This window comes from Medicago truncatula, chromosome 3, assembly GCF_003473485.1.
Source record: "Medicago truncatula cultivar Jemalong A17 chromosome 3, MtrunA17r5.0-ANR, whole genome shotgun sequence".
In the NCBI taxonomy this organism is placed as follows: Eukaryota; Viridiplantae; Streptophyta; class Magnoliopsida; order Fabales; family Fabaceae; genus Medicago; species Medicago truncatula.
The window spans coordinates 11,468,587-11,479,363 of NC_053044.1; the positions used below are offsets into that span (position 1 = coordinate 11,468,587).

The 10,777-nt window shown below is 34.6% G+C and overlaps 1 protein-coding gene across 1 annotated transcript; it reads left to right on the forward strand.

Moving 5' to 3' along the window:
• The first annotated feature begins 2,328 nt into the window (after positions 1-2,328).
• Positions 2,329-10,211, forward strand: LOC11415428 (beta-glucosidase 42). The gene is made up of 13 exons (XM_003599420.4): positions 2,329-2,610; positions 3,622-3,688; positions 3,770-3,828; positions 4,274-4,349; positions 6,211-6,285; positions 6,365-6,452; positions 6,618-6,843; positions 7,184-7,299; positions 7,596-7,810; positions 7,893-7,927; positions 8,019-8,118; positions 8,798-8,906; positions 9,639-10,211. Exons 1-13 carry the CDS (start codon positions 2,491-2,493, stop codon positions 9,832-9,834), a joined length of 1,482 nt encoding a protein of 493 aa, XP_003599468.1. The 5' UTR covers positions 2,329-2,490; the 3' UTR covers positions 9,835-10,211.
• The last annotated feature ends 566 nt before the right edge of the window (positions 10,212-10,777 follow it).

The window sequence follows — 10,777 nt, forward strand, 5'->3', positions numbered from 1 at the left end:
TCTTAACAATTTCATATCTTAGAATTTCCTAAGTTATAGAAGTCATGTGAACTTTTTTTTTTTGAACAAGCCAAAATGAAATTATATTACCAAAACAATAGCAATCTCTCAGCACAAGGTGTGCCTAAAAGACTACTACCAATATACAAAGTAACAATGTCAAGAGGAAACAAACCTCCAGTGATTAGCCAATGCCCAGACAAGCCATGAGACTTGACCACCACATCTGAGTTCCAAAAACAAAAGTGGTATTTTTAGCTTTCAGCCACGCTAACGATAACAACTTAATTTTATCAAGCAATCTAGGAGCCTCAATTACAACATTTTTAAGCAAACGGTTGTTACGCTCATTCCAAACCACCCAAGAAGTCAAAATCCAGATTAACTGATGAAATGACCACCTAGCTTTGCCAAAACCTGACATGCAAGTGAACTGCTCAAAGTGATTAGAAATAATGTTGGAGTCGACCCCCACACAACCTGACCAGAGCCGCACTTGCTCCCATAGAATAGCAAAAAACGGACATGAAAGAAATAAATGATCTGCTGTTTCAATCATACCACACCTTGTCACACAAAGAGCATTGTTTAACTGTAAGATGCCTCTTGCTGTCAAATTTGCTCTCGTCGGTAACCGATCCCTGATGAGACGCCAAGCAAAGATCGTCACCTTCAAAGGAACCTGATGATGCCAAACCAAATCCAAAGCACTATCCAAGTTGGAGTTGACAGTCGCTGTTAGTATCTCATAAGCACCTCGAACTGAGTAACCTCCTATAGGGTTAGGAAGCCAAATCCAAGAATCTGTAATATTAGGAAACAGAGAAACATTAAGCAGTAAAGCCAGAAACATTAAGCAGTAAAACCCTACACTCCTCTAAGACATTCTCCTCCCACACCCACAACCTCCGCCTCCAACTCCACCCCTCCCCACCCCGCGACAATCTCACGGACAACATGTTAGCCACAGTAATATATTTGTTTACAACTAAATCAAACAACCTCGAAAACTGCTCTCTAAGGGGCTCCCCTTCACACCACCAGTGATACCAAAACAACGTATCAGTCCCATCACCCACCTACCTTGCCATAACGAGCGACTAGAACACTATATCAGAAACCTACTCTATCTACCAACATCCTCCAACACCATTTACCTAACAAAGCAAAATTAAACTCCCTCAATCTCCTTACCCCTAACCCTCCAGACTCCTTTGAAGAACTCCAAGTATTCCAACCTATCCAAGTAATTTTCCGACGGTCCTCACAACCCCCCCCCCAAAAAAAATAAAATAAATAAATAAAATAAAATAAAATAAAATAAAATAATTCAACAAGGATTCAATGGAAGAGATTATACCTGATAGAGCTTTAAAGAAGGAAAGAGCATATACAGGCAAAGATGTCAGAACTGCTTTCATAAGGACCAAGCGACCACCAAACGAGAGAAACCGGCTATTCCAACCCGACATTCTAGATTTAATTCTATTCACAACAGAGTCCCAAAATGAAAGACGGCGCGGATTACCCTCTATAGATAAACCAAGTTACATGAATGGAATCTTGCCCACTTTACAACTTAACACTGATGCCGCCTCAGCCAACCACGACTCAGAAATATTAACACCCACCAACAAGCTTTTATTAAAATTCACCTTCAACCCCGACATGGACTCAAAAATGACAAGAGTCACACGGAGAGCCCGAACATTTGCCCAGCTTTTCTTACCTAACAACAGAGTATCATCAGCATATTGTAAATGAGAGACTTCCACCGGATTACCTGTCGCAACCGAATACCCTGTAAACAAGTGATTGTCTACCATTGCTTTCATCAAAATATTCAGTCCCTCAGCTGCCAGATGGAACATAAAAGGGGACAGAGGATCCCCTTACCGGAGACCCCTCTCTATTTTTCATAACAATGAATGTTTTTGTTTCAAGCACAAAAACTAACACAACTGCAGTAGAATACTCCCTCTGCCTTAAATTAATTGCCACATTTGAATTTTGCGCGGTTCTTAAGACAAGTATTAATTTTATTGATTTAAATACTAAAATTAGTTTCCATTATTAAAATTCTTTTATCAATATGAAATGTAATAGAAACATATGTTACAATCATATATTAAAATAATATTTATTTTGAAACAGAAAAAATGAAAAAAAGAAAAGATAATTATTATCTAATAAATTACGTTTTGGAGGATGAGAAATGAGAGTACAGTCCAAATACATTTTCTGGTTTTTTAATATTCTTCTCTCACCATCTTTGTTTGCGTGCAAGGCAGGCAGTTCACTTAACAATGTTATCATATAATAATATGTGTGAGCAATGTATTGGAGAAAAAGGTCAAACAAAAATTTTAAATTATTAATTTTCTCCATACTATTATACACGTGATGGATCCTCTCACATTTGTGTTGATGATTCATATTCAAACAAGAGAAGCAAAGTAGAGTAGCTGTGATCATTGAAGGAGTTTCACAATGGTAAAGAAAGAAGAATTTCTGAGAGAAAACGGTTTTGAGAAAGAAGGACTAGAAGAAGTCTCACGCAGTGACTTCCCTTCTGATTTCGTCTTCGGAGTCGCCACTTCTGCTTATCAGGTACGTCATCAATGCAGATTCACTGTCTCGATCTTCTTGTTTTTCTACTCTCTTTGTTGCAGCGAACTTTCTTACATTCATTAATAGCTAAACTTTAGATTTAATCTCTAACTTCTTCTTCGGAGTCTTCACTTCTGCTTATCAGGTTCCTTAGTACCTAAACTATCAGTGTCTTTTTAATAATTTGGTGTTTGAAATGCTATTTGGTGTCTATACTATAAAAACTAAATAACAATCTATTAAGTTAGTCATCTTTGCCATCGTTAAAATGGGACATAAATTGAAAAAATAGTAAGTAAAAATATCTATGCAATTTTACGCAGCCTTACCCTGTTTTTACACAAGAGGCTGTTTCCAGGACTTGAACCCGTGACCTTTCAGTCACATGACAACAACTTTACCAGTTGCGCCAAGGTTACCCCTCTATAATTCCAAAACAGCAAGCTTGAAATTTGAACTGTCGGGTATTGATGCATTGGTCACTAATGCTTGGAGTGCATGAAGCTAGAGATCATTTATCTTGATCTTGAAATTGAAAATTTACCGTTGATTATTTATTGCTTTGTTGTGAAAAGAATGCAGATTTGAGCTTGCTTTGATTTCATTGTTTTTGCTTTCTTTTTGTTATAGTTGTTTTTGGTCTGTTTTTAACTTGCATCAACGATACATTGATATCACATGACTTAGACGGTCACTTCTATGTTATTCTAACATATCCATGGTTTTCTATGTTAAATTATTCTGTTGTTGATCCTATAATTTTGTAAAAGTTAATTACAAATTCTAGACTTATAAATGACTTCATTTTTGAAATAAATCATTACATACAAAAAAAATACACATGAGTGGAAGGCAACCGAGCAGCAAGCTGCGCTGCTAGGCCTTTTTTGTAGGCAAAACTAATCTTTGTTTTTAACCGGTGGTCTAATGAGTAATGGTATTGGTATGTGGATAGATAGATCCAAGTTAATTTAGTTTTTTCTGAAACTATAACTTTTTGCTTGTTTCTAGATAGAAGGTGCTAGCAAGGAGGGTGGTAGAGGTCCTAGTATATGGGATGCCTATGCTTATACTGAAGGTATGTGAATGATTTCCTCAATTTGCTCAAATTGTGCTCCTTGATGCTTCATTACTTACTATTTGCGTGTTGTTTTGGTAGGAAAAATACTCGACAAAAGCAATGGCGATGTAGCAGTTGATCATTATCATCGTTACAAGGTCAGTGATATCTTTCTTTTTCCTAAATATTGTGTATGTCAATTGTCTAGCATTAGTCTTTTGCTTAGATATTATCATTGTATATGATGTCGTTTAATCTATGTTTAGCTGACTCAACCAAGTGAAAAAAGATTTTTGCAGCTGTACATATTGTCTTTTGAGATTTGATTTTGGTTTAGAAATTAATACTTGCATTTAAATGTTGCTTTACAGGAGACTGGTTAATTTTGTCCCCATATTGAGTCTATTTTTGAGCACAAATGCGTGAAAGTGATATTCAATTTTAGTACTTTTTTGTATCGTACTATTATGTCTGTAACTGTCAAGATCATGCCGTGCACGTAAATTTCAGATTTTAATCTTACTATTATGTCTGTAACTGTCAAGATCATGTCGTGCACGTAAATTTCAGATTTTAACTTTCTTAATGTAACTATGTGAACAGGAAGATATTGATCTTATAGCCAAGTTGGGTTTCAGCGCTTACAGATTTTCAATTTCTTGGTCTCGTATTTTCCCAGGTATGTTTTATTAGTGATGAATACTAAATACATATCTTTATATGGTTCAGTGTTAATTAAATTATTTCCAAGTCCATGAGAGCCTTCAGCCTAGAAGTTTATCAACTCCTCCGTCATCAATACTTGCTCAATAGTTAATATTTTTGGCTCGTAAAGACATGTTTACAACAGTTGATTAAAGGTGTAAATCAAGTATTTTCTGGGAAGGAATGACCTTGGCCCGACAGATAAGATGGTAAAATAAGAAAAAGATAATTTTTGGATACTGAGTGCCGACATTTTAATTGCTGTTTTATATTTTTGTTATCTACGACTTGATGTGTAAAGCTTTTACATTTTAGTGCATTTTACTTTGAATGAGTTTTCCAGGGATAGTTTTTCTGTCTCTACCACTATTAGTATCACTTGCAACTAATTATGAAACCGTACTGCTAATTTAGGACTTAAGAAGTTGAAATGAAGAGTTTGGGTGAAACTTTAAAGAAAAAAGAAAAGGTCTTTCATATTTTAAAATGTAACATTTTTTCGTCTTACCGGATAGGAGAGTGCAATTTTTCGATATAAACAGGAGGACTATGTAATGTGCTGATTTCTCAAAGAAGAAAGCGTTATGTATAGCAAAATAAAAAAGAAGCAATGAATGCACATACTTCACTCTCATTTTTTGTGCTTCATTTTGAATCTGATAAAAGAATGTGACACGACTATAGGTATGAAATGATAACTCCTTAAACAAGTTGCTGGCTAATATAGGAGGTGGTGCTATAATTGTTGAGAACGCGTGATAGGTACCATAATCTCTTCACAAGAAATATGGAATAGAATTCCTTCAACTATTAAGTGAAGCTTAGAAACTACAACAAAATATAGAAGAGGAACCTAGGAACTCAAACAGTCTGCAACCTCCCTAGCCAAATGGCTCAAAACATTTACCCAATAAACTTCCTCCCTTCCCTCTACATACATCATTCACATATATTCCCATCCTAACTAACCTGCCACATGGCTAGTTTGTTACGAATTTTACCCAAGACTCTCACAAAAGGTTGTCAAAATCAGGATTTTACTTCAGGTCAAAAGGGAAGAGAAAAATCAAAAATCATAAAATCGCAATCAAAATTGAAGGATTTTACTAAACTACTTTTGAAGAATCGATATAAGAAATCGTAAAATCAGAATAAAAATTGATGGATTTTACCAAAACAAAAATAATGTTAAATACACCCTCCAGTCACTATTATAAGCAAAAATCAATATTTTAAATTCATTCATTAAATGATGTATGTGATTTATAATAAAGACCATATACATCATTAATTGAATGAATCTAAAATATAAATTTTTGCTTATAATAGTGACCGGAGGGTGTATATGTTATAAATTGTATTTTGTCATAAATGACATAGTTTAAAGTCCACAAAATACTTAAACATAAATGACTAAAAAAAATGGACAAAATCCTTCAAAACCTTTTAAAATCTTGTGATTTTGTATGGATTTTAAGATTTTGTGCGATTTTACTAGGATTTTGCCTATTTTGAGATTCTGCTATGGATTTGAGTCGTTGAAGGTGAATAATATCACAAAATCCTGGATTTTAGGATTTCAATCGGGATTTACTAACCATGCTGTCACACGCTCTATGAACATGGCCATGAGATTATTAGCCAGTTTATGTCATAGTTTCTTTTTAATTTCTTGTTAATTTATACCACTTTTACTTAGCCTTGGTTTTGAGGCTAATAACACAACAGTTCTTACTTACATTAATTTATTTGTTTTGTTTTGTAGTGCTATTGATAATCAGAGAATGTTTGGATTTAATTTTCTTTTATTGTATTGAAATGGTTTATCGGTGTAGATGGCTTAGGAACCAATGTCAATGATGAAGGGATAACATTTTACAACAACATTATCAATGCTCTTCTTGAAAAAGGTATTGTCTACAAAAACCTACTTTGCCTTAATATTTTTGTCTCTTCTATCAACCATATATATTAATTCATTTCCCACAGGTATTCAACCTTTTGTAACTTTGTACCATTGGGATCTTCCACTGCATCTTGAAGAGTCAATGGGAGGTTGGTTGAACAAAAAAATCATGTAGGTCATCTAACTGAGTATGGTTAGCAACTTCCTTAGGAAGTATCCGATACCAAGTTTGATTATTCTCAGCCTGAGCCCACCATTTTGACTATCTATTAAAGTTGTTATTGGATCTACTCTCGAAATTTTCTACTAAGTATGTTTATTTGTGGCATGTTGCAGAGAATATTTTGCAGTCTATGCAGATACTTGCTTTGCAAGTTTTGGCGATAGAGTGAAAAACTGGATTACTATTAACGAGCCCCTTCAAACCGCAGTTGGTGGGTATGATGCTGGAGTTAATGCTCCTGGAAGATGTGAAAATAGATCAGTAGAACCATACTTGGCAGCACATCATCAAATCTTAGCCCATGCAGCAGCTGTTTCCATTTACCGAAGCAAGTACAAGGTCAAAGACTACACTTTTTTCTACTTGCTCGATGACATTTATTTTGTTTCGTCTGTTATATTTTTATGCTTGTCTCCTGCTCCGAAAAAAATGCTTTAAATCCTCCTATATAGCAACTACTCTCATTAATAGCATAACTTTGTAGCACTATTTTATCATTCGAAAAAAACGTAGAAGAAAACAGTCAAACTAAATGCAAATTCTAAAATGTTACTTTTTTTAGAATACTTTGATTTAATGTTAGAGTATCTTTGTTTATCTCCTAGAATCAGTTTCTAATCTAAGATTATTTTCTAGGGTTATACGTAATTCTATTTAAGATGCTTTCTCAATGTTCCAGGATAAGCAAGGGGGACAAGTGGGGTTGGTGGTAGACAGTGAATGGGCAGAGCCTAACTCTGATAAGATTGAAGATAAATCTGCTGCTGCAAGACATCTAGATTTTCATCTTGGCTGGTAGATTCCTATACATTTGTTCTATATTATTAGTTTTCGTAAGAGTTTCAGAGATTTTTCACTTTATATAAATGTATGAAGATGTGTGGACACACAAACTTACAAAGGCATACATACATTTTTGCGTTTAACGTTGGAAATGCTCTTCTAGTTTCTTCTATTCGCTAAATATTAAACTCAAAACAGCAAGAGATCTGAGTTTTTCGTCGATGCTCGTGAACACTAGAAATTGAAGGTTGAAGATATTTAACCTTGGTGTAAGATTTATGCTTATGATAGAATATATTCTTAACCAGGTTCTTGCATCCACTATATTATGGAGACTATCCTGAAGTTATGCGTGAACGACTTGGAGATCAGCTTCCGAAATTCTCAGAGGAGGATAAAAAATTTCTTTTGAACTCTTTGGACTTTATTGGTCTAAATCACTATACAACAAGGTTAATTTCACATGTGACAGAAAGCACCGAAGAATGCCATTACGACAAGGCACAACAGCTGGACAGAATTGGTAAACAATTTGATTGTCGTAACATTTTCTGAACTATATATCCAAAATGTATCTTCCTTGATGATTGAGCTGTTTTTCACAGTTGAGTGGGAAGGTGGGGACCTCATTGGTGAGAAGGTATATACCGTCTATCTGTCTCTGTCGGTGTATTGTAATATATATATACAAGACCAAACATGCAAGTTTATATTCTATGTCCCTATCACAGGCAGCATCAGAGTGGCTATATGCTGTTCCTTGGGGTCTTCGGAAGATTATTAATTACATATCGCAAAAATATGCTACTCCAATATATGTCACAGAGAACGGTACGTGAGTTTTATTTTCCTTCTTATCTACTTAAAGAAAACAAATAGGGAATGAACCACTTGATAGAAAATTGAGGGAGAAATCATGTGTGTGTCTATATATCTCAGTTGAATCTTCTGTAGTGTTTGGCGCGTACGTATAATGAAACAGAACCGCCTGTTATGTTTGTTCTCTTTGGTGCCAGTCTTTTATGTAAAGCCAAAATGTATCACTTTTTTCCTACATGTTCTGTTCTATTCTCTTTGATTCCAATCCATTTATGTAGAACCAAAATGTATCACTTTTCTTACCTTTTTCCCCCTTCTATTGTGTATTAATATACACCATGTATTGTTTCTAACTTGTCTCTCAAATGAATGGATATTGAAAGTATTTACGTTATTAAGTCTGAAATAATCGTGAACTATAAAGAAGAATGGAAACATGTATAAATGGTCGAGTGTGAGTTATGTTAGAAGTCTGGCTGAACAAAGAAGAGTGGATGCAATGTGTATTTTGAGAGGCCGCCTAGGAATATAATTGGCATGGCATAATCCTGATTAGATGTCATAAGGTTGAAGATGTGTCAACTATAGGATCTGCGGCTCAGATTTAATAGATGATAAATATATGATATGACTGGACCAGAACTTTATAGAATGGTTCTCGTATTTCTGAGGCTGTCTTTCCATTTAACAGGTATGGATGATGAAGACAATGATAGCTTGTCACTAAATGAGATGCTAGATGACAAAATGCGAGTTCGCTATTATAAGGGATACCTTGCATCAGTTGCGCAGGCTATAAAGTAAGATTTTCAATTTCTTCTCACACACACACCTCATCTATGAGTTAAACCTATTTATTTTTGAAATTAACAAGTAATATGAATAGAGATAATTGAATAAAAATAGATTTCTCATTAATGAATTAAGCTTGAACAAGTTGTATATATACACAAGAGTGTCTCTATGTTAGCTTACCATGTGTAACAAACACAATATCACTAAGTCTTAACTATATAATGATTACTTGTTGCACAAGTAATCATTCTCTAACAAATTTTCTTACTGTCTAATGATTACTTGCTGCGCAAGTAATCCTCACTTAACTAAATATTGATTTTCTGCATTCCTTGTTTATTGCATGGTTTAATGTTTTCTTTGAACCTTATTCTGCACATGTCCGTCACTAAACAAGTTTATAACAATACAACTTTGAGAACTTGAAACTGTTTTCCCCCGATGAATAGTTATAAACTTTAAAATAAATGATGATTGACCTATTTTCTTAAAAACATTGAAAGTTTTGAACAGTGTCAGGCACTTGGTCTTTGTCCATTGAAAATCATATAATAATTTTGAAAAGAGGATAACAAAATTAAGCGAACAGGAAATATAAAATTTTCACATCGTTACCAAATACAGTTTTCACCAGCATAACATAACAATTGGATCTAGTAAAATCGTTTAAACTTCGAAACAAAATAAGAATCTTAATCAAACACGCCTAAAGTTTTGTATATCATTTGAATGCACAGGGATGGAGCTGATGTGAGAGGACACTTTGCATGGTCATTACTGGATAACTTCGAATGGGCTCAAGGTTATACCAAACGTTTCGGATTGGTCTATGTAGATTACAAAAATGGACTCACCAGGCACCCAAAGTCTTCTGCATATTGGTTTTCGCGGTTTCTTAAAGATGGGGCAAACAAGAAGGGTAAAGAACAATAGTTCACTTTCACCATTATGTGTCTTACCCAATACAACAAGAAAATAATGCAAGACCAAAAACTAGAGTGGATTTCTCGAGTTATTTATGACTGCATCAACTCTTATGTTTCGTATGCCTGTAAAACTCTTTATATTTGTCTTAGCTTTTACTCTGCTTCTATTTTAACCAAGCAATTGAGTTCAAGTGGTTAATGAGCTTCACCGAGGACGAATCGTTTGGGAGAACCTGAGTTCGATTCCTATGTAGAACAATTCTTGGCCAGACTATCCTTACCTCATGGCCGAACTCTAGATCACCAGGACCCCAATTTCCCCTAGGAACCGGACGGTTAATGCCAAAAGTAATAATAAAAACATGCTTCTATATTCTTTTTGAATGTTTTTAGTTTTCTTGTATTGTGAAAATGGCTATTGTGGTTGTGCCAGATTGTTTTTCAAAGCTGCGTACATTTTTTTCTCCACATCTTTTTGAAAACAACACATTTCTAAATTAAATTTACAGAAAATTGGTATCGTATGAAAATAATACTCGTAACAGTTGAGATGGATCAAATCATGAAGTAGATGATGATTATAGTGAACTTCAATATTTTGAGATTCTAATTTCGATTGATTTTGTTGTTTCACACTTCGTAATTTTGAAATATTTTAATTAGACCTACAATTTTAGATTCTTCTATGCATTTCTTACTATCTCAATCTTGGTTTGGACTCACACTCATCATATTAGAGATGCTTTACATAGGAATGAAAATACAACATTGATGCATGTACTTAGGGAACATAACATGTGTGCAGATTTTATGGCTAAGGAAGTATCACATGCAAGGTGCTCGGCTCACTGAATCTGCCCTCCGCCTGACATGCAATCTCTCGTCCTAAAGGATAAGCGTAGAACTTAATTTCGTCTTCTCCCCTATTTTTTTTTCTCTTCCTTTTACCT

Coding starts and splice junctions, on each gene's coding strand:
- LOC11415428 (XM_003599420.4), top strand. CDS start 2,491: ATGGTAAAGAAAGAAGAATTTCTGAGAGAAAACGGTTTTGAGAAAGAA. Junction 3,689..3,769: donor TGCCTATGCTTATACTGAAG/GTATGTGAATGA, acceptor TTGTTTTGGTAG/GAAAAATACTCGACAAAAGC. Junction 7,928..8,018: donor GGGACCTCATTGGTGAGAAG/GTATATACCGTC, acceptor TCCCTATCACAG/GCAGCATCAGAGTGGCTATA.